General features: G+C 42.7%; 1 protein-coding gene and 1 long non-coding RNA gene across 3 annotated transcripts in view; one reads left to right on the plus strand and one right to left on the minus strand.

Annotated features, from left to right (window-relative positions):
* Window positions 1-17716: 17716 nt before the first annotated feature.
* On the minus strand, window positions 17717-20801 carry LOC115370755 (uncharacterized). The gene is made up of 3 exons (XR_003929280.1): window positions 20750-20801; window positions 19577-19600; window positions 17717-18096 (listed from the first exon to the last, which is right to left on the minus strand). It is a non-coding gene; the product is annotated as an uncharacterized LOC115370755 (long non-coding RNA).
* The window catches only part of ccdc9 (coiled-coil domain containing 9), a 40343-nt gene continuing 33875 nt past the window's right edge, over window positions 20263-26730 (plus strand). For both annotated transcript variants that reach the window (XM_030067909.1, XM_030067910.1), the window contains exons 1-4: window positions 20263-20379; window positions 21288-21357; window positions 23898-24002; window positions 25134-25283. In XM_030067909.1, coding sequence (XP_029923769.1) covers window positions 21355-21357; window positions 23898-24002; window positions 25134-25283 — 258 coding nt within the window. In that variant the 5' untranslated portion in view covers window positions 20263-20379; window positions 21288-21354. The remainder of the gene's footprint in view (window positions 20380-21287; window positions 21358-23897; window positions 24003-25133; window positions 25284-26730) is intronic.

Raw genomic sequence — 26730 nt, forward strand, 5'->3', positions numbered from 1 at the left:
AGTGCACAGTTCATTTCTTTGTGCGATCGCGGCAGAGGCAAATCAACAACTGAGACATTTACATTTCAGGCATTTGGCTGATTCGAATGAAACCAAACAGTGCAGCAGCAGAATACACTTCTGCTCCCAGATCACCAACATTACAAACAACCAATACTAAGGAGCACATTCAAATTAAATACTATTCACCCCTCTGGCTTGATACTGATAATGCAATCTTCACTGAAAAGGAGCATGCACCTCAGAAAAAAGTCACAAAAGATTGGTCTATAACTTAAAGAGAAAGTAAACAGAACCACAGTCTCCTCCCTGTGACACCCTGATGAGGGCAAATGGCCCTAAAACATGCTGGTGAGAGTTAATGTTTCCCTCTGCACGGAGAGAGACAAACGCACATTGTTTTTATCTTTTGTGTTTTGGCTCCATTCCTGAACGTGAGTCAAGTCAGACAGACGTCACTGTGTCTCGTGCAGAAAACTGGTAAGAGCTGTTTCATTGTCTCGCTCCGAACTGGCACTTCAGGCTACACCAGCCGGCCGGCCTGAGGGTTGGAAAAGGCCATAAGGCTGTAACACAAACATCACAGGTTTGATCTCTTGTAGACCGCGAACAAATGAATCATTTAATCATTTTAGTCATTTATCAAGTAATAAACCAAACATCTATATATCACTGCAAAATAAGTTTTATTGTGCCTGTTGTTCAGACTACGGAGCCAACTGCCTCACTTTGGGTGTGACAGGCAGGGGTGCAAAACTAAACCATTAAAAAAAAAAATTTACTCCACACTACACCCGACACAGAGCAGTGTTACACACACATCCACTGTGTGAGAGCCGTTTGACCACACACTGAGCTGATGAGTTAATGTAATGTACTGAAAGTATTTTATGGTGGTTTTAAATAGTCTTAGAAGACTTTGCCACTGAAAGAATATTTGTTGATTTCCTATTGTTATCCCAAATCTCTGAATGAAAACAGTTATTTCTGCAAATCAGACGAAATACAAAGAACACTGGAAATGGTCGTTTTTTTTTTTCTACCTAACGTATGAAACAAACAGAACTGAGACTGTGACCCAAAAACTGTAACAGAAACCGAACTGTGGGTTTACTGAACTGTTACAACCACATTTGTTATTAGTTTTAGCATATGCTAGATAAAAGTATTATTCAGTTAATCTAAAAAACAGAAACCATCTTGGATTCACACTATCAAAACAACTCCTGTCTTGCAAACACAGCCCCAAGACAAGCTGGCAGCCGCCGCTCTCCTGCTAACTGATAACTGTAATGTTTACTTTAGGGTGGAGGTATGCAACACAAACTGCTCTGCCCGGCTCGGCGACACGTCACATTTTACTGCCGTATGTGCACTGCTCTGTTCCAGTAGGACATGGTGATGATGATGATGATGACTATGATGATTGTGGTGGTGGAAAAAGCATCATGTGAGGAAGCTGCCCTCTCTGCTGCATGCACCAGCAGCGCTGAGCCTCGCAGCGTCGGATGTAAATCAGCTCTCGCTCGTTTGTGGCATTAAATGATTACTGATGTGCATCCATTCAGATCAGAGTGTGAAGTGGGTTTTCTGGCTTGCTTGTTTGTATGTTTGTTTGTTTTACCAGAACCAGAAGTTTGTCTCCCTTTGATGACCTCGCACATTCCATCACACGTGTGCTCTGCCAGTCAAAAGGGGAAACTTTCCCCCGGTTGTGTAAATACACACTCACTTGTTACAGCTGTTCATGTTATGACTCGCCAGTAACCCAATAGTAATTTGCAGCAAATAGTGCAAGAAACCTGTGATTTTAATAAATGTCCCAGTAATACATTTTCTTGTTTACCCCATACTTTCATCATTGAGAAGCCTGAAATTTTCCCTTTTAAAAAGTAAAATAACTCATCAGATGATGTGATATTCAAAACTCAACTCAGCAACGTTCACAAATTTCTTTACTACTGGTGCTGCTACATCTGAAAAGAAAATAATAAATATACATGGAAAAGGTTTTTGGCTTTCAACCTTCCTCTGAATGACCCAAAAATGTACTAATGATTGTGTAGACAATAAAGCAGTTCTTACGTTAACAATAGGCAACATTTATTATGTTAGTGGAAAGTAGCAGAATGTTTAAACTATTGGCTGCTGCAAATTATGTTGTTAGTAGTTAAATAAGTTACCAGTGAGTTATTACACATGTCTAACATCAAGCCCTCACTGAGAAACATTTAAACTCAAGTGTGCCACTCCCCCGGGTGGGTTTGTCATCAATGCAGAGCTGCAATTTGTTCAAACCCACTGAACTTTATTTTAAGTAACAGCTGAGATTCCAAGGTCTCCGACACGTCCTGCTTAATTACAGGGAGTGTGAATATGTATAAAACACATTTATACACATTTCCAGTATCGAGGGATATCTAAATGCAAGACGCTTCCTATTTGATGTCATACTGCAGCAATAACAATGGCATCTTGAATTTGAATATTTCACCCGGTTCAAGTGCCATGTTGCCTCAGTGAAGCACTGCACCCAGCGGATACAGAATGAGTGTATGTGCCATTATTGGACAATAAGGAGAAAATGTTTTTGCCTAACTTTGAAGATACTTAATGGGAAATTTAGGGGAAAACTGAAGATCTGGGAGTTAAACAGGCTCACTCTAAAATGAGATATCAGCTATTTGCTAAATTTGACGCCTAACAGGGTTAGGTTTGCCTAAACTAATCACTGTCTGAAGGTTAGTTTTCATTCTGACTGGCAGGTACGACGATGGAGGTGGCTGCTGTGTTTTATCTCATGGAGGAAAAATTAAAATTCTTCCAACCACTCCAAAGTGTGTTTCTTCAAAGTTCACCATTCCCAAATGGGACCTGTAAGCTACTATAACCCTAGTAAAAAAAAGCCATGGTCCTACCTGTCCTTTGTCCTGAGTAGGCACTGGGTGCAGCTCCGCCCCCACCTCTCTCCTCCCTGCGGCTGCATGGCGGTGAAGGCGGAGGCGTCGACGATGGCGATAACGCAGGGGATGATTGTTGTGTTTGCAGCTCCTCCAACCCGTCCAGGTGGAGGTAAGGCAGCGGGCAGGGCAGGTAGAGCGCCTGCAGGCGGTGGAGCTGGTGGTAGTGGTTGTGGAGGTGATGAGAGGCGCCTGCGGCAGCGGAGGAGATGGTGGTGGTGGTGGTGAGCAGGCCGGGCCAGGCGTGGGGGTTGCGGGGCAGCTCCATACGGCAGGTGCTGTGGCGAGGAAGTGGGACACTGCCTCCTCCTCCTCCTCCTCTGGCCTCTCCTACGTTCTCCATGGTCTCTGCACGAGCCATCCCACTGGAACCCTGAAACACACACACACACGGCAATACACACCATTAGAAAGTGCTCTAGGTCTCATTAACATGCCATATTGAAGAATACATTATTTTTTTTCCCTTTTTAATAATTTCTACATGAGAAAATATTGGACATGGCATTTGTAATACATAATTGATTATGACTAGAGAAAAAAATAATATCACAAAAAGGACATCAAAAATTCCATGCAAAGGTTTTGGTTTTTTTGTTGTTTGTTTTACTTATGTGTTTAATTTGTGTGTATATGCATACGCTTAGCTCTTGCAACTGTTCTTTAATGTTCTACTGTCACTGGTTTGAAATTTCTCACCTTGTTAAGCACTTTGTGCTTATTACTTGAAAAGTACTCTATAAATAAAATATATAATTAGTACTATTATTATTTATCCACTAATTCAGTCTCTTCTATCATACAAATACAGTACATGCTAAACCAATCCAATTGGTCACTTTACTTATGTCTCCTAATAAATAACTTCCTGTCTGCTGCTGCCACCACCACCAATATTCTTAAAAAGACATTTAGGTCTGAAGCTTCACAAACTCGCATAAGAACAAGCAATTAGAATTGAAAAGGCATTCATTTGTGCATGGAAAAACCAGCTGCCAGCATGGCGTACGTTGTTTTAAATTCAATTAAAACAGAAAACGCAGTAATTCCTCACCAAAACAACCACACAAACTGTAATTTACCTCTGCCACAGACAGACTTTAGGTTGCAGTGACAGGGTGAAACGGTGTGTATTTTGTGTGTTCTGTTACACACACACAGCGGAGCGGGCAGCAGCCTTGTTTTTGTCTCCTGGTTTGACCTACCAACCCATTTCCTCCTCTGGCCGCTAGGGGGCCGCAGGGAGCGCCTTCACCTTCGTCGAGCACGAGACCTCACTGTTTGTAAACAAATCCGTGCCGACGGAGCTCGAGCACACACACACACGCACACACACACACACACACACACAGAGGGAGCGCGCGCGTCGCGCCAAAGCGCAGGTCTCTTGACAGTGCAGCGGTACAAATAATACAGCAACACAAAAGAAAGGGAAAATGTTGGTAAATTAACAAAATTATCTGACAAAATCCTACAGTCAGACAAAACTCCTCACGACCGCCTCAAGGCCGGTTATATGTTTGGTTTCAAGGGGTAAGAGTGGAAAAAATGACCGATAACGGACAAGTCCGACTGAAGTCTGCACAAAATGTAAAATAAATGAAGAAATAAACATCCGTGCTGACACTGGCATTGTCATAACACACTGAAAATACACGGGATAGCGTTAACGTTACATGCAAATCGTCAAATTTGCGTTTTAACGGGAGATTTTTTTAAACACTCCTCCTCCGGACCCCGGTCCCACACCGCGGGGTAGCGCGCGCGCACACACACACACACACACACACACACACACACACACACACACACACACACACACACACACACACAAACACACCGTCGGTATTAAAGTGTTTTCAGGCTCCTTCCAGCTGCAAACAAAAGTGAAAATGTCGAACTCTGTGCTCGTCTTTGCTGCAGCTTCACTTGGCAGTTAGCAAACCTTAACACTAGCTTACCGGTCGACACATGCAAATGAAAACCTGAGCACCTCGATCAAACCAACCCAAAACAGCAGTTGCATAAATGTGTAAAAGATATTGAAATGTTATTTAAAGAATACTTAAGATAAAGTGTAAAAAAAAAAAAAAGAAAAGAAAGAAAGAAAGAAAGAAAGAAAAAACAGGCAAGAAATGATGCCGTGCCATGTCTGGAGTTGGAAGTGCAGCAGATTTTCTGACAGCTGGACAGATGATGCAACGGAGCTAACCTCAGCGCCACAAGTCAAGTCAGGTGAGAAAACAGCAACAAGTCAGCGGGCTCACACTCTTACCTGGTCAATGTGACGATCCGTGGTGACAAAGTGTCTGTCTGCAGGTCGGAAATCGCCGGTAACGGGTTGACATCAGAGATAAAATGTGCCCAAACAAGCAGCTGAGTCAGGAGTCGACCGGCGGTGTACTGGGGGAGGAAGGAGGAGATGATGATGATGTTGATGATGAGGAAAGTCCACCTCGAAATGTACCATTCCACGTTTCCCCCGTGAGGTTTGTCTCGACTGCTTCGTGTTTCTGTCCTGAACGGCGTGGTTGTTCAGCTGTGTACCGGGACGTACCGGAGCCGTGCGCCGTCCGTGTGTGTTGCTGAGCAGGCGAGTCGGTCTGAGCGCTGCCTCCCCGCTGTCACCCCACCTAACTCCGCCGACGTCGACGTGTACGCAATGCACACAGGACGACTTCCGCTCACCACTTTCAACATAAAACACCAACTGGCCCTAAAAATATTGATCCCCGAGGGGAAACTGGAGTCAGCTGCTGTTGCCCGGATTCTCAGAAGAAGAATGTAGTATAAGCAGAAATTTTCTTTTGCATTAGGACTGTAATGCTTGTATTTTGCTCACCAGCCAGGTCAGGAATGGGCTCTCCTCTCTCTGTGGTTCTCTCTCTGTCAGTTCAGCTGGGTTTTTTATCTCGCGCACCACGAGGATTAAGCCAGGGGGTGTCCTCCTGTGTGCTGTAAACACTGAGACTGTAAACAGCGATACTGAAATAAACAAAATGAACCTGGACTTGAATTTAAAGTTGAAGAAGTTTTATTTTGAAGGCAGAATTACCTTACTTCCGGTACAATGCCGGTTATCGTTGTCTAACTCGATTGCGGTCATTTTGGTCACGCCCTCCTCTCCTCTTCACAACAAGTGCTGACATGCTCCTCGAGACAGGATGCTGCCCCCCCCCCCCCCCCCCCCCCCCCCCACACACACACACACACACACACACCACCACCACGCACGCACGCACGCACGCACGCACGGGCTCAAACACACACACACACACACACACACACACACACACCACCACCTCCTTCTGTCAGGTCAGATCTTCTCTTTTCCCACGTGCATTTGTCTTTTCACACATTATTTCCATCTCTCTCCCTCTGACAACAAATATAATTCTGCATGCTTCATGAGTTGAAAAGTTGCAAACACTATTTCTACAAAACTCAACATTTCTCCATTTTGTGCACCTCCCGTCGCTCTTTTTATCTTTCACCTCAGGATACATGAAAGTTCCTCCTCGTGACAACCCCAAACAGGAATTAACATCCCCCCCCCACCCCCCACCCACACACACACACACACACCCCAGCTGGCCTTCCCTAATTTCCTCCCTGCCTGATGCATGTGCAGCAGCTGTAAACAAGACAAAAGGTGCAGTGTTTGGCGCTGAGTCAGCTCTCACAGCCGAGCTGCCACACACTCAGCCTCAGGTGCCGTCCAGCTCTCCAAACATGGGGACAAAGGTGATGAGCAGCAAGAAAAATGAACTGAAATTTTTTTTTCAGAAAGTAAAAAATGACAAGAAAATAACCCAAACGTCAAGGGAAAATATTACAAAATTATCATAAAAATACAAAAAGAAAAAAAAAAAAAAGCAAAATTACAAGAAAATTATCAAAATCCTCCCTTAAAAGTAGAAATAAAAAGGAATTATGGGAATGTTGTTCAGAGGGTGAATGAATTTAAATTGTTATTTGGTAATTTGCACACTTACAGCTTTATCTTGCAAACTTGCCTTAGTGAGCTGGATTGCCTACTATTTTTTTCTTTTTCTTTTTTTTTCAGACATCAGTAAGGAAATGTGAACGTGCCAAATGTTTTTGGGAGGTATAATTTTATTTACGGGGAGATTTAATGTTTTCTTCACACATTTCATTTCTGTGTCCAATGTTTACATCAATGTCATGACCAAGTTCCTTTGCAAACCTTTCCCCAGAGATAGTTCTGTTTGGCCTTGTCGTCATTGGCTCTGGCAGATTGCCTCAGTGCAAATCTCATCCAGCATCCAGATAAAGACCCGGGCCTCTGTAGGTTTCCTGCTTTCCCTCTGAGGTAATTGTAATGGCGATGCAACCTGAGTTTCTTTGAAATGCAAACCGACTTTCTGCTGTCAAAGCTTCAGTCCAAATCCTTTTGATGGCAAATGGGATAGATTTCCCAAACCCAAACATGGAAAAAATATAATCCAGGATTAGCGAATGTTTTGTTAACAACTGGAATCCATTTAGGATAAATTGTTTAATCCAAAACGCGCAGGAAACCGTTCGACACATCTACACAGGGCACTGGCACAGACGGCTATTTCAAAAGCGTCTTGAACGAATGTTTCACAGCCATGTTTTAAGTTTTACACACTGCTACAAATATGTTTTCACTGATTTAGTGCATCTTTTCTCCATTAATGTTTCCTTTTTTACTAATCCCATTCTCGTACAGTTTGACAGTCACTATAAATCTGTGATGTCCAGGCTGTTGGCTGCTACAGAGAACAACAGGAACATTATCGTGATACTATGCTGAGGTGTAAATCAGAATCAGAATCAGAATCAGAATCAGAATACTTTATTGATCCCCAGGGGGAAATTACTTTTTGTTGCAATAACAACTCCCACTCAAAGTGTAAAGTAAAAAAGAGCAATTAGTCAAGAAAAATAAGAAAGGAATATAAATATAAATATAAATATATATAGAATAAAAAGAAAGAAAAAATATATGTACAAGTGCAAACATGGACAGGAGTTATTGCACTATAGGTTATTGCACCTAAGTGTGGTATTGAATATGGATTATTGCACAGGTTATTGCACATAAGTATGGTATTGAAAAGTATGAGTCCCTACAGGAATAATGAAGAAACATTATGGTGACTTTTTTTTAACTTTGAAAATCAGCTAATCTGAGCAGCACAGCACCAAGTTTCCAGTCACAACAGTCGCTCAATTGGCTCAAAGCCTGGTGCTGCCTGTGGTGTGAGAAGGCTGCATAACATTAGCATCCCAAACGACTTGTGAAACCCCCGCCGTCTCGACCTTTGACCCGCACATCATTGTGTGGTGGGCGCGGCCCTCGGCTGCGGGGCATGAGACAGGGCCGGCATGGCAGCGCTGCAGGGTCGCTGCCTGTTTAATCGGCTGGAAATGGCAGCTTGTTTCAAGACCCCACAACCCCCCTTCTCTCCCTCGTCCCCCTCCCGCCCCTTCACTCTGCCAGCAGCAGATTGGCTCACAGGAGGAGGGGGTCGGGGTGGGGGCAGAGGGAGGGTCTCCTCTCAGGTACATGTCCGGGCGAACATCCTCACAGCTTTGAGACATACACACAAACAGCATCTGGCTGGTTATTAGAATTTGAAAGCCTTTATTGTCGTTGTACAAGTACAACGAAATTAGGAGCGCCACTCCTGATCAGTGCAGTGGCTCAAGGCCAGAACACCAAGCTGAGCAGCCACAACTTTGATAAAAGTTGCGATTTGGAAATTGAGGTATTTGGAAACTGATTAATTGTGCACCCCAGTTTGTAACTTTCTTAATGATCCACTTTTCTTCTTTTAATCTTCTTTTTGTCTTTTTATTTATTTTTATGCTATGCTGCACCTGTTCAAAAACCTCTCTGGCTGTCCCAGCTGTTATCAACATGACAGACAGGCAGTAACATAATGGTGAGAAAATGTATTTTATGATTTTAATGGCTGCTGGTCCAAATCTCTGCACTCGCACAGAAAATCTGAGCAGTGCAAGTGAACATGAAACACACTTCCGTTTCTTAGCCTCTCTTTGTAAAAAAAAAAAAAAAAAAAAAAAACCTCAAACAATAATAAGAATGATAAAAATACATTTTATTTAAAAGTGCCTTTCAAGTCACCCAAGGACAGTTTTAAAATGCCACAAAGCTTTCAGCTAAAGGTGACAGCTGCTTCTTGTGTGGATCTGAAACCCGCATCCCTTTCAAGATTTTGATTTTAAAATTGGTATTCATGTTATTATCTAAATCAGAAAAATTTCACAATGACAACCGGAACATTTAATCATTGAACTTCTTTGTCCTTCATTCATATTTAATTATCAACAGGGAAACTAATGTGTCAGTCATACTCCATCATGCAGAACACACCGCCCGACTGGGCCGCTGTGTTCACGGCACCCAGCGCACCTGCTGCTGCCACGGGCACATGATGATGTCACCCGCCAGGTTTTGAGTTCCAGGCTGCAACACTGTCTACCCGGCAACCAGTGTGTCTGTGTGTGTGTGTGAGTGTGTGTCTATGAGTGGGGGCGGTACACAACACACTGTAATCCGAGTGCAGCGATGCAACTGGATAGATGACATGACGGCACCAGATAAGGTGAACACAGATCTCCAACTCTGACCCTGGACACACACACACACACACACACACACACACACAAACTCCTGTCTCTCTGACAGGTAATCTATGCCTCTGTGGCTGTGATAAACATGCAAATGAGATCATCATCACCTCTGTGTCTCAGTTGTGTGCTTTAATTAGGTCACTCCTCCTGACTCTGCAGTAATAATAACCCAGTTTACATCTGATGTCGTTACGGGGGGCAGTCAAGTCAAATAAAAAAAAAAAAAAAAAAAAAAAAGCACTTCCCTATCCACACAAACTCAATTAGATCACACTTTAAAAAAATATGATTTCAGTGTAAATCTACAGGTAAATTACAGGTAAAATCACAGTTAAAGGGCAGGTCTGCCTTTTGGCTGCATTCAGCCAATTCTGACGTTTATTTCAGATCTTTTTGCCTCAACTGTTCACGTTCATCTCTGGATGTGTGACCCGTTCTGACATCAGTGTGGACAGATCTGTGCCACGATCCCACATTTTTACAACAAATACGCTGCTGAACAACAGAAAAATGTAATTTGCATGACAATCCATCATCACAGTTAATGAAATGGTGGTGCACACATTCATTTGAATAGAGGAGAATAGAATAGAGTAGAATAGAATGCCTTTATTGCCATTGCATTAAAAATACAATACAGTAAGGTGCTTCATGCATGAGGGTAAGAAGGCAAAAAATGGCTTTGATTGTCATTATTCATTTATTGTCCACTACTGCTGGCACTAAATTAATAATGACGCTCTGACAGTGATGTGAGCGCGCTCAGTGGGAAAAACACCATTTTAATTATGATATGAGCGTTCACACAGCCTCACCTCAGCAGGAATCAGATACCAATCTGATTTCCAATCCATGTTTTCTATCAGGTTTTATTAGATGTTTTTTTTCCCAGTATAAATAACAAAAGTACCTATGGCTCTACTCTGAGCTTTAGTTATCAAAAAAGTACATTAATAATTATTTCCCTTTTGGCAGCAGAGTATAATAAAGCTATGAGTGAGATTGTGTTATCTACCAGCACTGAACAATTAATCAAAAATATTTACAAAATTGCAATCTGTGCACCATTATAAACGAACAATGAAAAATAATGTTATACAGTATGTATGTGTGTGTGTGTGTGTGTTGTGACTGACTCATTAGTACTGTATTACACATATGCCACTATGATTACATAATCGCACCAACATAATCAGAGTACGACATTTACACGGCCATTATCTCACTTGGCATTATTGTCTTAATTGTTTAATTGCATTAGAGCGGCACGTGGACAGCAGGTGAATGTGCTCAGCATGGGGTCAGCCTCAGTCCTTTATTCACTGACTGAGCCGGTTTCCCCTGCCGTAAATACCACCGCCTCCAAATATCCCTCCTTGTGTCTCTTCATTTGCTCTCCACTTCTCTCTTTTCCCTGTGATTTATGTTTTCTCTCGCTCTCTCGTTTCAATCGATGTGAATTTAGACGCGGTTGATTTTCCACCTCTGTGTGTTTCTCTCTGCTGCTCAGGTGAACCTGCTGCAGGATGGAGAGAGCACAGAGCTGACGGGGACAAATTACCTGAGAGGGATGAGAATCTCTGCAAGGTCAGTGTGTGTGTGTGTGTGTGTGTTATTTGTCCCATCGTAACCAAAACAGAAGGCCTCAGCATGCATCCACACAATGAAAGCTGAGCCGCTGTTTGAGTTGCTGCAATGACATCATTGGTTTTCCCCCTCCCTCCCTCCTTCCCTCCATCCCTCCCTCCACCTCCTCTCTGAGGGATGAAGGGCTGAGGTCAATTCATTTTCACTCCAATCAATTCAAAATGTGCAGGGCAAATTGCTACTCACTGGTTGATTAATTACTCAGTGTATGTGTGTGTGTGTGTGTGTGTGTGCGCACACAATTATTCGATTGAAGACGAAAAATGTGAACATCTTTGAAGGAAAAAAAGAGCTTTTCAATTTTGATGTAACTGGAAATTCACCTCCTGAATCCATTGAATGGGAAGTATTTTGACTACTTGCCTTCCTTTGCTCATTCATTAATTCCCTCCTTCCTTTTGTCTTGCTTTTATTCCCCCTCCCCATCCCTCCCATCTCTAAACACACACACACACACACACACACACACCACTTTGGTTAATGGTGCTAATTGTGTGTGTGTGTTTGTCTCCATTTGCTGTGGAATATCACGTGAATTTCCCTCTGGCATTCGCATTTCATATCTCTTCTCCTCTCCACCTCGCTTGGCCTCTTCATTCGTTCATCATCCACCCCTCTCACCTCCCTCCTTCCCTCCTCCCTTTTCTCACCTGCATTTCACAAATTAGCTCCTGCTGTTGTTGTGATAATTATCCACTAAAGAGGCGCTGCAGGAGGCGGGTGAGGCGGCCGAGGGCAAACCCCTACCTGTCACCAGGTAATGGTAGAGCTGCAGAGGAGAGCCGAGCTGGCACGAGGCGCGCTGCCACCTGTTAGCGGGCACCACTGAAGTTATCTGAGTGGACCCGGGGCAGCCCCAAGCCCTCTCTCACCTTATCAGCCACAGTAATGTGCTGGCAGGGCGACGTCAGGACAGTAAGTCTGCCATGTTCAGTCACAGCCAGGGAGGAAGAAACTCCAACACCTCTCAGGTACCTTCCCCTGCGTGCCCTGGGACCTGTTTGTGCTGCACAGGTCGTAAAACCCCCTGAAATTCACTTCATCTTGCTTGTAGATTTCCATTGTGAAGTGTGAAAAAAAAACAAAAAAACACGAGAAAAGGGAATTTTCAAGAAAATAAACAAAGTGTATTTGTTTATTCTGAAATATATGAGGAGTTTGCATCCTTAACATATCCATTTCTATAAACCATGTTTTTTCCAGGTAATAACAATTTTAAATCATAATTTCAATCATACTAGCAGACTCATGCATAAGTGATGCTGATTTTTGTGATGGAATTTTGAACTATGGATTCAACGAGGTTTGTTCTGTGAGGCATTAAGTACAACAGTCACTTCAATAAGTTTTTTTTTTTTTTTTTTCAGGAAGAGAGTTTATCTCTTACAGCTTAGACAACATTATGATGCAAAAATACACCCATTTTTATCAGCCTGCGGTGCAAAATGGGTCTGCAATAGAACAGAGTGTCCCGTCTGGCCTATCTGAGAGGCTGTACATTTGCCCCGTTACCTCAGATGAACTTTCTGCTGTCGGGTGAGATCACTTCTCCACTTGCAGGAAGTGACAAAATCAAAACTTTAAGGTCAGACTCCTGATCAGCAGACGTGTTGCTTTCTTTTTCCTGTCTTGTCCCCTTGATGTCCTGAGAGCATGCCACGTCTCGTCATAACATTTCTGGGTATTGAGGGTGTAACAGTTCAATAAACCTGGGGTTCGGTTTGTCCTGTGGTTTTTGGGTCACGGTTTCAGTTTCGGTCCAGTTTGTTTTGCACATCAGGGAGGAAAAAACAAAAAACAAAAAACACTACCATTTCCAGAGTTCTCTGAATTTTGTCTGATTTGCAAAGTAAACGTTTTTTTTTTTTTTTTTTTTTTTTTTCGTTTGGAGATTTGGCCTGGCAATATGAAATAAACAAATATTCCTTTAAAGTCACACTTAGACTATTTAAAACAAACATAAAAATACTGTGAGTATGCATGAATTCATCAGTGTGTGCTTGTATAGCTCTCATGCAGTGGATGTGTGTGTGTGACACTGCACTTTGCAGTTTTTTCAAATGCTCAGTTTCTATTTCTGTATTTACTGTTGTAATATTTTTGTAGAATTAATGCACATCTTTACACATAATGCACATATGTTTTTACAACTAGGATTAATGCACAAATAGGATAAATGCACATATTTAAACATAATCCACATACCTTTAAAAAAAAAAAATATGCAAATATTTTCCATATCTTATCATTTCACCTATGCTCATACTATATTCTTCTCTTAAGATTTTGAGCAACTGGAATTGACCAGTTGCCCCTCGGGGATCAATAAAGTATTTCTGTTTCCGATTCTGATTCTGACTCATCTCCCAGTTCAAAATATAACAAACACTCACAGTCATGCAGCTCTCAGTTGCCAGCCGTCACTGGTAAGGACTTGTGAATTTTGTATTGAACGGCTTGTTTTTTCACAGTTTGGTTTGCAACGTACTGGCTGTTGCAATTCAGATTTGTTCAAACTGTTACTTTTCCTTTGTATTTGGGGCCTCCGACGTGCTAAAGAAGCCCTGACCTCCACACAACGCCCACTACCCAGTTTCCCCTCAGGGATCAGTAAAGTTTTTTCTGATTATGATTCTGATTGTTATGTGGAAAACAAAAGTAGGTGTAATGGCCAGGTAAGTGTATGAGGCTTGTTTTAGGATTTTGTGATTGCAAACGGAAAGATGTTGCAGAGGTAAAGTGCCAACGTGGCAAAATTTAGTCCCATTCAGTCCTATCAAGTATCACAGAGGATCAAATAGCATCTAACACTGGCATAGTGCTACTGCAGGGTGAAAACCTCATATTCCCAAAACCATCGACCGTTGATACGGAGAAGGTGGGAAGAGAGAAAAAAGGGGAAAAAAAGGAGAAAAGAGTGGAGAAAAAGAAAAGGCAGGGACAGTAATGGAATAAACTCATCAGTGTGCATGGAGGCAGAAACCTGAGACGAGATGGCTTATGAAGAGAGAGACAGCGAGAGAGAGAGAGAGAGAGAGAGAGAGATGAGGAGGAGGAGGAGGTGTCGGGCTTCTGAAGAGCAACAGCATTACCTCATCCGTCTCACCTCAAACAGAGTCCGACAGATGGACCCTGTGTGTGAGTGTGTGTGTGTGTGTGTGTGTGTGTGTGTGCGCACTGATTCAGGGTCAGCTGTTCCCGTCGGGCCCTGCTCAGTCTCTTGCAGCCCACCAAATCCCTGTTATGATAAGACGAGTCAACACAATGTGGAGGAATGTGCCTCTGCAGCACATCATCTCTGGTTCACACACGGCTTCGCCTCTCATGCAACACCGAGCAACACGGGACACATGGGAACTGGGGACAGTCCCGCCCCGTCCCACCTGACCAGTGGTGGCTTGACTTGTGACGACTATGTGTAAGCTCTTCCAGACCTAGTTTAATTGAGACACACTATTAGTGAAATTTCTCCCCTTCCTCTTTTCGATTTTCTTCTTCTTTTTCTCTTCAACCCCTGCTTCCCTTTTTGTCTGCTGCTGCTCTTTACTCTTCATTGTTTTTTTACTGAGGAAAAATCTAGACCAAAAAAAAAAAAAAAAAATACTCTCAACATTGCTGAAATTATTTGTCCCTTTGCAAATGACAAACAAGGTTAACAAATAGAGGGCATTGGTTATGTCGATAATGAAAGTCAGAACAAATAAAATATCAAGCTGAGTGTTTTTAATATACACTCAGTGTCCACTTTATCAGCTCCACCTGTACAATTTAATCTAATCTAATCCAGTCCAGCTGTTGTGCCATAAAGTTTCCTGTCCTGCTGCCTATAATGCTCAGCTTGTCTTGTTGTCACGGTAACAGAGGTGTTCACTCACTTCTATGTTTGGCACTGAGCTCATAGTTAGTGCTGCTGTTGGACTGGACTGCACTTTACTGACAGCTGTTTCCACTATTCTGTCCCCTTCATTGTATATAAATATGTGGGACAAAAAATGAGAAACACCTCTCAGTATAATGCAGTCCAGTAGCAGAGCTATGCAAACTACAACCTCAGTAAAAAACACAGAATTAAAGTGACACATTCTGCACAATGTCAACACAAACTGAACATTATAAACTTTGTTAAAAGGTAGAATTTAAGGCAGAGCTGTTGCTGCTGACACTGAGTAGACATTGTCTTAAGATTTAATTTTTTCTTTTCTGACCTCTGTTTGAAACTTGGTTAATTTTTCAACGTGTAGCCACATAATCATTCCTTGTAAGATGACACAGAGTCTGACAGAGCGCTTTTGGTTTGGCAAAGTGAGAAATGCAGTTTCTCACATGACTCCATATGTCTTATGTCTGTCTGGTGGATTAATAACATCAGAGAAAGAGAAAGTCCCTCTTAATTTGGATGTGTAATATGTAATGCTGCCTGTGTTGTTCACATGTTATATATGATTTTTATATGTACAGTACAGGCCAAAAGTTTGGACACACCTTCTCATTCAATGCGTTTTCTTTATTTTCATGACTATTTACATTGTAGATTCTCACTGAAGGCATCAAAACTATGACTGAACACATGTGGAGTTATGTACGTAACAAAAAAAGGTGAAATAACTGAAAACATGTTTTATATTCTAGTTTCTTCAAAATAGCCACCCTTTGCTCTGATTACTGCTTTGCACACTCTTGGCATTCTCTCCATGAGCTTCAAGAGGTAGTCACCTGAAACGGTTTTCCAACAGTCTTGAAGGAGTTCCCAGAGGTGTTTAGCACTTGTTGGCCCCTTTGCCTTCACTCTGCGGTCCAGCTCACCCCAAACCATCTGGATTGGGTTCAGGTCCGGTGACTGTGGAGGCCAGGTCATCTGCCGCAGCACTCCATCACTCTCCTACTTGGTCAAATAGCCCTTACACAGCCTGGAGGTGTGTTTGGGGTCATTGTCCTGTTGAAAAATAAATGATGGTCCAACTAAACGCAAACCGGATGGGATGGCATGTCGTTGCAGGATGCTGTGGTAGCCATGCTGGTTCAGTGTGCCTTCAATTTTGAATAAATCCCCAACAGTGTCACCAGCAAAACACCCCCACACCATCACACCTCCTCCTCCATGCTTCACAGTGGGAACCAGGCATGTGGAATCCATCCATTCACCTTTTCTGCGTCTCACAAAGACACGGCGGTTGGAACCAAAGATCTCAAATTTGGACTCATCAGACCAAAGCACAGATTTCCACTGGTCTAATGTCCATTTCTTGTGTTTCTTGGCCCAAACAAATCTCTTCTGCTTGTTGCCTCTCCATAGCAGTGGTTTCCTAGCAGCTATTTGACCATGAAGGCCTGATTGGCGCAGTCTCCTCTTAACAGTTGTTCTAGAGATGGGTCTGCTGCTAGAACTCTGTGTGGCATTTATCTGCTCTCTGATCTGAGCTGCTGTTAACTTGCCATGTCTGAGGCTGGTGACTCGGATGAACTTGTCCTCAGAAGCAGAGGTGACTCTTGGTCTTCCTTTCCTGGGTCGCTCCTCATGTGTGCCAGTTTCGTTGTAGCGCTTGATGGTTTTTGCGACTCCACTTGAGGACACATTTAAAGTTTTTGCAATTTTCCGGACTGACTGACCTTCATTTCTTAAAGTAATGATGGCCACTCGTTTTTCTTTAGTTAGCTGATTGGTTCTTGCCATAATATGAATTTTAACAGTTGTCCAATAGGGCTGTCGGCTGTGTAGTAACCTGACTTCTGCACAACACAACTGATGGTCCCAACCCCATTGATAAAGCAAGAAATTCCACTAATTAACCCTGATAAGGCACACCTGTGAAGTGAAAACCATTTCAGGTGACTACCTCTTGAAGCTCATGGAGAGAATGCCAAGAGTGTGCAAAGCAGTAATCAGAGCAAAGGGTGGCTATTTTGAAGAAACTAGAATATAAAACATGTTTTCAGTTATTTCACCTTTTTTTGTTAAGTACATAACTCCACATGTGTTCATTCATAGTTTTGATTCCTTCAGTTAGAATCTACAATGTAAATAGTCATGAAAATAAAGAAAACGCATTGAATGAGAAGGTGTGTCCAAACTTTTGGCCTGTACTGTATGTCCATCATTCTCATTTTAAACTAGTGTCCATTTTTAGATTATTTTCATCAGGTGCACCCAAGCTCAGACAACATTACAGAAGCCCTGCTGGAAACATCACACTCCCCACGTGTTATCTCTGGATCATTTTGATTTAGTTTCCTTTACATTTACACCAGCAGACTAAACGAAAATTCCTAGATTGCCAATTTTAAAAGCAGCCAAGAGCAAGAGAAGTGCCTTGTCAGCGCCACAGCGCCCAGACAGGAGATGTAACAAACACTGCTGTATCCCTAGAGCAATTATGCATGACAGAAGTGCTGGGCAAAGCAATACCAGCCAGACATAAAGAGTTTTATTCTTTTATTTAGCAGCATAAGAACAAGACCAGACACACAGAGAGGGAGAGAAAGCAACATAAGCTGCCAAAGTTTGTTCAAATTTCTTGATTCCTCCCCCTAATGAGTGGATGTTTTCGTTGGAATTCAAAGAGCTCCGAGATGCTTTGCTCGTCTGTGCAGTCGTGGCACACTGCTGTCTAAATTTGCCCCCCGAGTCTTGGTTGTTTATATCAACAAGAGAAACCACCATCACTTTCCGCAGCTCTTCGTGAGCGAAGCCTCCAGGGCTCTCGTCTCGTCCCCCGGGAGGCTGCTGCTGTTTGGATCTCACAACAATGAGCTCATCGCCAAAGTCCTGCCCTGCGTCCAGGCCCGAGGCAGCCACACAAGAGAGAGGAGAACAAGGCTCTCGTTACACACTGCTCTGCGGAGCCTGAGGATAATTAAACTATAGTTAATCCCACGTACATGCATCGTTGTTAATTTATAGCACAGAGTGACACTGAATCACAATTAATAATAAATCAAGAGCTGCCAACAATATTGCTGTAGTAAAAAGATTGGATTTTTGTTGATGGGGAAACTGAGAATACTTTGACAAGTACTCTCCTGTGTGTGTGTGTGTGTGTGTGTGTGTGTGTGTGTGTGTGTGTGTGCGTGTGTGTGCGTGTGTGTGTCTATACAGACACATATAATTATGCACTACAGTAAGTGAGAGTCTTGATATGTGCTAATTTGTTAAGCAATAATGTGCCTGTGCCTTCTTTGTGCCGTGTGAACAGGAATTCACAGAAATAAATATACACACCACACATTAGTAACTGTGCCTTTCTATTTTAGGAAATATTTAGTTTTATTTATGCACCACTCATGTTAGGCCATGTAATGTCATCTGCTGTCATGGTATATATCATGCCATGCCATTTTGTGCAATATTACATAACATTTTGTTGTGTTGCACTATGCTGTGCCATCAAACCCATGTCACATGTTACATCACGTCACTTCACATCACTTGATCTCAGGTTATGTTATTTCACGCTATCCTATGCTATACTATGCTATGTTATGTTATCTTATGCTATACCATGTTATGCATAACATGTTATGCAATGCTATGTCATATCATGTCATGATATGCTATAATATCCCCATGTTAATACTATGCCAGGTTATGTTAGGCTATGTTGTTATGCCAGGTTCTACTATTATGTCACATTACAATTAGAGGGAACCCGGAAAGCTCTGCCTGCTATCTCACTACAGTGTTATCTGTGTAACTGTCTATGTCTCTCTCTCTCTGCCCCCCGTCTCTCTCTGTCTCTCTCTCCACCTTGGCTCTGATCTGCATGTCTGACAGCGATACGCTGGCACTGACTCCAGCTCAGGTTGCACTGGCCTTATCAAGTGATTAACAAATCCTGCCTGGTTGCTACTCAGCATTCTGCCTAACAACAGTGCGCCTGTTTGTTTTGACTGTGTCTGCTGAAACAAGGCCACAGGATAGCCTGTCATCTGTGTGTATGTGTGTGTGTGTGTGTGTGTGTATGTGTGTGTGTGTGTAAGTGTGCCCATATACTACAGTGTATGTGTATGTGAGACAGAGAGAGAGAGAGTAAAAGGAATAAAAAACAGAGAACAACAACAATGATACCACATAAACATGTGTTTGGTTAAATAATAATAAGATATTTTATTCTATGCAGTCTATATTTACCACTCCTTTCCATTCCATCAATGCTAAAATCCAATTTAGTTAAATCCCTGCACACAAACCACCTCTGTAAACATGCGGGTGATCCCATTGGAGGGCACGCAAAGAAGAGATATTTTAGTCCTGCCTGTTGTTACTGAATAGCATTAGAAGCATTACCTCATCTTGGTGTTATTCTCTGAAGACAAACTGGACTCACCTGTTGCACCTCAGCTGACTCATCCTACGGAGAGATTAGACAGGTTATCAAAAAATATGCTGAGTCATTTTAGACTGCCTACTAAAAATAGTGAGTAATGTTAAACTTAGGACTGAACTCATTGCCCTCTGTGTGTGGAAATGGGACTCTGGAGTTGTGTGTGTGTGTGTGTGTGTGTGTGTGTGTGTGTGTGTGTGTGTGTGTGTGGGGTGGGAGGGTGGGGGGGAGGGTAGGGGGGATAGTGTGTTGATAGTGTGTGTATGTGTGTCTATGAGTGTAGCTGAGAGGGTTAGTGCATGTGTATATATTTTTCATAGTTAGTGTGTGTGTGTGTGTGTGTGTGTGTGTGTGTGTGTGTGTGTGTGTGCGCGCGCGCGCGCGTGTGCGTGCGTGCGTGCGTGTGGAATTTGGCCTAATTACCACGCTTCGGGGTCAAGTTTATTCAGTGGCTAATGGCGCCCTCTGGTGGACATTTGAGGAACTGTGTTTAACAAAAACGCAACGAGCGGCGGATTGTTTTTTGAAAATTTCCCCCATTTTATCACCGACATTTACCAAGAAACAACCCTTTTCTCACAAAACAACACTGACTGGAAACATTTGGACTCTATATTTTACTAAATTTCAAAATATGCCGTTGTCTCTTTAAGAAAGCGCGGCGGCTCTTTATTTGGCAGGAAGTTGGACGGCGCTTACAGGAAGCCGAGCGGTCGGGACGCACTGAGGTCCAGGAATTGGCTGGAGCGAGAGCAACGAGTCCAAAACATTGCTCTTTCCCCTCGTAACGGCTCCCTGCGCTAAAGGTAATGTCGAGCCAACGATGCGACTTTAACCCCCGTCTGCTCCGAGCCTCCCACTTTAGTTGCTTGTGCACGTCGGATGTGTCGCTAACCCCCCCTGTGTTTCCATCATGGTGGGGTTTCGGCGCTTTGTATCGAAACCCAGGCGAGCAAGAAGACATGGCTCAGTGTGGTTGCATTACTTCCCATGAGGACAGAGTCAAATAGACAGTATTTTGTTATTTTCCTGCCAGCGGTGTGTGTGTGTGTGTGTGTGTGTGTTTCGCGCGTGGTTGTGGTGCAGGTGAACTCTTAATACGCTTACAGAGGCTTTGGGCACGCAGGAAGGATTTATGGACACACACACACGCACACACACACAGACCTGCCTCACCTGTGCTCTCCCTCATTCACTTCCACGTCCCTGGCCTCGTCTCCCTTCTCTCTGCAGGCTCGCTGGTCTCACCTGCCCCCCTCACATTTGGCTGTTATTAGGGGTGGGAATCACCAGAGGCCCCACGATACCATGAGACTGCAATTTTAAACCTTTTAGGATATACTGAGTGTTGCGACATACTGCGATTTATTACCCTTTTTCAACAGTAAATTATGTCCCCAAGGGAAAACTCTGTCAGCATCTGTTTTTGTCTAAAAAGATAAAACTTTGAGTCTGTTCATCTCACTTCAGTCACTTTTATTGCAGCAAAATGGGTCAGACTGTCTCTGTCATAAATGTTATATTGATCCCTGGCAATACACTATCGATACTTGGTGTCAGTGTATCAATACAGTATTGCCACATTAAATATCGTGATACACTGCTGTATCGACTTATTTTTTGGCACCCCTAGCTGTTATATAAGCTGTTATGTAAGTAGGCGAGACCTGCCTTCACCTGCACCGCTCAGCATCTCCTTTCATTTCATCTGCAGGAGGACGAGGCAGAAAATCCGGAGCAGCAGCACCACCTGTGCATGAAGACGGCCCGGAGCAGCAGCCATGGTGAGTGAGACGCAGCAAAAAAATATGGACAAAGAAATAGACCTGCTCTCTTCATCGACGTGAGTGCACGTGTCTGCAGCAGGACACGGCAGACAGTGATGTGGCTCACAGGTGGAAAAAGGCACTGAACACTCCCCAGCCATGTGTCGATGAAGACATGTGGTGGTGAGGTGAAACCGATGTGCTCACCTCCCAAAAAATCACTACATGATTGAGCCACTGAGCAAGAAACTGAAACTAATAAACTGAATGTTTTGGGAGATGGGTCCACTGTTCAGCTGACCTAACAACCCTCCTCTTTTAATTTACTACCATTTATTTTTTATCATTTGGGGTCATTTAAACCTCCAGAAAATGAGTTTATGAGCCAGATACTTTATGCATATTGCTGACCATCTAAATAGCCCTTTAAATAAAACATATCCTCTCTCACTCATCACCCTTTATGCATCAGAATTCATGTGGAAATTATGTTTTTCCCTCGCAAATGTCATATGAACTATCAGAGATAGTTCATATGACATGACAGGGCCCTAAAGCACCAGCATGTTGATATTTCTTATATGATTTACACAGCTAAAACAGTTTGGAGGTCAAATAGACACCAAAGAATCAGCGAGGCGTACATAAAGTGTGCAGGACATTGGAAACGTCATTATGTTAAATTTATGTTTATCCACTTGTCTCTGTTAAATTGGAAAAGTCATGAAATATGAAACAAAAAAATGTTAGGCTAATGTTAATGTTAATTATGTATTAGAGATGTTAGATGCTGAATGGGGTCAGTTTGACCCCAAAGAAGGATTAAGACAATAAAATTATCCATGTTATCCTGGTAGATAATTTGCACTATGCTAACACGTCAGCATACGCTCTGCTGAGTGATAGTGGGCCACAAGCATCAGAGTGTAAAGTCAAAATTATTTTCAGCACAGACGCTCCCTCTTACACAAAGTAAGTCATAAAGTCACAGGATTTGATTCGCTCCTGCATTTAACCACACAGGAGTTTTTGATGCATTTGGACTCATGTCGCATGTATCCCTCCCTCTCCTTCTCCTTGGTGTCAGACTAAAATCTGTAAAATGTGCAGGCGTGTTAAACATTATAATGGTGGCAGTTGTTTCTAAGATGCTACAGTGTGATTAGTAATTCTACCTGTGAGGCAGACCAGACAGTAAGGTAAGCTTTGGTACATTACAGTCTGTAGTAACTGAGCCTTTAGGATGGCTGCCAAAGCTCTAGTTCACTGTCCTACATAAAAACAAAGTTGGTCCTGTCTAGAAACCTGAATCGGAGCTGAACAACGCGCTCCAGTCAGAACGGACTCACCCTTTTGAGTGTTGTGTTTGATTTGGTCTCCAGATGTGTCATTCAAACAAGTGAACGGCACCAGAAATGGTGTACAGCAACACAGCGCAAGTAGCTATTGATACCCGTTTACGTTGAGCCCTCAACCACAGTTACAGTCTCATAGGGCTGTACAGGCCCACAGCTTATAGACTATAAAAGCAACAGGCCCTGACCTAAAACCTCCCCAAGTAGGGAAAAATGGAAGAAATCCTGGGAAGGATCACAGAGGGAGGGAAGCCTCTTCCTTCCTGGTCAGGAGTGCAGCGGCTGCCAAGTGGGTAGTTATGAAGGGTTGGAAAATATCAATTCACTTAAGTTATTGCGATTCTTTTCTTACAATTTTTTAAAGTAATGAATCAGTTTAGTACATATATTGGTATCATATAAAGACGACCCTAAGGAGTACATTGGTACCAAGCATGTCATGCTTGGTTGTCAGCAAGGGAATAAATATCGCTCCAAAGTTCAGCTGAATGTTGGCGAGGGAAAGACTGGCATGTCTGTTTCCAGCGGGGTCCCTTGACCTCTGACCTCCAGATGTGTGAATGAAAATGGGTTCTCTGGGCAGCCACGGCTCTCCCCTTTGCAGACATGCCCACCTTCTGCTAATCCCATGCAGTTTTGGCCACAAACCCTGCAGTCCACATGTGTTCTTGTGGCCTGTTGTAAAATGGTGTGTTTGTGCAGACTGGGGCCTAAACAGTCTTGGAGTTGCATCAGTTGGCTTTGACTAGAAAGCTGAGCTACATTTGATTCATGTGTGATGATGTTGGCCCCCATAGCAGCCAGTTCACTGCAGTCAGAACATTTTTTCAGACTCATGAAAATTTACAGCCACAAACTAGAGGAGAATTCAAAATAACAAAAATATCAGTAAATCATAATGTTGAGTCACAATACTTGAGTAATCAATATCCATAAAGAAGTGGCACCCAAGTATCATGATAGTGTCGAATCAGGAGACAAGCGTCTCATCCCAGCCCTCGTGGTTATTAGCTCTAGTCAGTTTAAACACAGCCTTTAGTGAACTACAGCAGACGGATGGGGATGTGGCTCATTGTTCTGAGGTTCACAGGTAAGCTGTGTCGCTCTGTTAGCTAATCAGTATCCCCAGAAAACAGGAGTTGGGAAAATAAAGGTCTTGGTACTGACAAACTGTCACCGTCTGCCTCCCCGTGTCTCCCCCAGTCTTCAGCGGTGGATCTCAAGACGAAGGAGGAGAAGGATGCCGAGTTGGACCGACGTATTGAAGCCCTGAGGAAGAAGAATGAAGCTCTGGTCAAGAGGTACCAGGTATGGATATTGGCCTGTGGTTTTACACACACTCTAAAATCTTTTGAGTTTTATTCACTAGGTTAAATTACAAAACTGCATTGAATATAGTTGAGAGGGATGCATACGTGGATGTTTTCAGGAATTTCCTAGATCCTTGGCTGTATTTGCCAAGGCTCTGCAGTGTGTGTACATGCCTCTAATAGCAGGAGGCTTTGATCTGTTTTCTGTAGAGCACTGTGGTGTCCTTCAGGATATGAGGAGCTGCTGCATGATATTTTTTGACCCATGCTGACTTTATATCCTCTTAGTCTGTGGAGAAAAGTTGGCCACTGTGTCTCTGCTGGGTGACAGCAAATCCTGTACTTGTAGTGTAATTATCCTCTTCAGAGGATCTTCCTGTTCAGAGCACCCAGAGCTCTTTAAAAACTCTCAAAGTGCCTCAAAGCAAATTATCTGCATTTAGGGCTATTAGTATAAAATGTCTTATATACAGCCATTAGACATGTTTTTATTTTCTACATTTCTTTGTCTACATAGGGTTTATAGCACATTCTGAATCACATTTGCTTTAGAAAACTTCATGTCCCATAAAACAATACTCCAGTGTTTCCGACTTCCTTCCGACTGAGACCAGATGCTGAATACTATTTTCACCTCTGTACATCCAGTGGTGCATTTCCTGTTAGCTTAGCATAAAGACTTGAAGGCTATGGGAATGAAAGCCTGGCTCCGTCAAAGTGAAAAAATAAACCTTACAGCAACTCTGGAGCTTTCTTATTTACACATATCTTATTTTCTTATTTACACGTATCATGTGGATTTGAAATACACCGCTTGGAATTCTTTTGTTTTTAAAGTTGCTTTTTTTCACTTCCTGTGTTCAGTGCGAGATAGACTGGAATTGTCACCTTGGTTTCTTTATTTTGGTTTTTAGATCGGCCTTAATTTCAATTCCAGGAAACATTAAAAATGTCTTGATTTTCTCTCCCTGAAAGGTGCAGATAACCTGATATTACTGTTCAAACCCGTATGGATCAAACAGAATTGCACATCCACCGTTTTATTATTAAAAATAATTCAGTTTTAAGTGAGCTAGATTTTATATTTCAAACTATTATAGTTGAGATTGTACTGTTGCCATACCAACAGGAAATAGAGGAAGACAAGAAGAAGGCAGAGCAGGAGGGCATCGCCGTGACGACACCTCGAAAGCCCCGCCCACACGAGCCAGAGACGGACAGGAGGAAGACGGAGAAGGAGAACTTCACGGTCACAGTGGACCTGTCCAAACCCGCAGGGGTAAGACCGAGGAGGACGCTGGACGGTGATTTACTCAGAGTGAGAATCTTATCCATCAGGAAAGTGCTAGTGTGAAGGTTTAGGTTTGTCAGGATAACAGTTTCATCCCTAGACACCACCAGGAAAAGAGCTGAAACATGCATGGAGACGGTGTGAGCAGAAACAGTTTGCAAAAGGACAATTACGCTACTTTCTTTAACTTTTACTTTCCTGAATGGATCATATTGATAGAGTACTACTGCTGGTTTTACTACTACGAAATTTTGGTGGAACAGGTTTTCTAAACATTTGATATTGTGCTACTTAAACTGTAATGCAGCTTTACAAAGTTATGAAAACACAATTGTCCAGTCGTCCCGCTGCTAAAACAAACCTGAAATCTGGATAATAATAATAATAATTATATTTATTTGCAAGACAAAGGCCTTATAACAATTACAGTTAGGTCTAAAAGTATTTGGACAGTGACACAATATTTATAATTTTGCCCTTGTTCACCACCACAGTGGATCTGAAATGGAGTAATCAAGATGTGATTGAAGTGCAGACTTTCAGCTTTAATTTAGGGGGTTGAACAAAAATATGACATTAACCTTTTAGGAATTACAGCCAGTTTTATACACTGTCAGCCCATTTTCAGAGGCTCAAAAGTAAATGGACACTTGACTAAAAAGCAGTTTCATGGCCAGGTGTGACCTTTCCCCTCATTGCTCCATTACAAATTAAGAAAATAAAAGATCTAGTATTTGCATTTGCTTTTGGTAGCTGTTTATCAGAACCTCAGCATGTGATCCAAAGAGGTGTCTATGCAAGCATGTAGGAAGATAAGCAAGTAGAGCAAGCAAGTAGAGAAAAAAATAATACTAAAAACAGGTCTGCAAGAAACAGTCGGTCACAGCTGCAGCATCTCATTTGACATCACAACAAATGCACACCAGAAGATGGCAGTAGACTTGGGTCGAGTCGTATTCCTAAACAGTGCATCATATCTGACCTCAGACTGTGTCGGTGACTGTTAAAACCCTGCAGTGCTCACTCAAGGCTCATTTGCAGCAAGTTCAGTCTTCAGTATTTCAAGCAGGCTGCAATACAAACACTGAGAATGACCCTGTGTGACCTCAGTGTGCCTGATGAGCCAGTTGCATGTTATTTTTCCTCCTTAATTGTCGGCTTGGGGAAAGATAACCTCTTTATTTTGTTATCGGCGAGGTCGTGACCCCGCTGCTATGAGCAGACAGAAGGCGCAGATCATAAACTTTGACAGCTTCTCATTACCATGATCTGTTTACAGCCCAAACGCCTGTCAGTTTACCCATCAGGCCCTGTGTCAGTCATGCGAGCACTCTGGGTGGAGCCTGGCAGTTTGTGTGTTTGCCTGTTTGCATGTGCGATGAGATGAGATATGATCCTTTTTCTTTTTTCCCTTTATTGTTGAATTGAGAAGGGA

The sequence above is a fragment of the Myripristis murdjan genome, chromosome 13, assembly GCF_902150065.1.
Source record: "Myripristis murdjan chromosome 13, fMyrMur1.1, whole genome shotgun sequence".
Taxonomy (NCBI): Eukaryota; Metazoa; Chordata; class Actinopteri; order Holocentriformes; family Holocentridae; genus Myripristis; species Myripristis murdjan.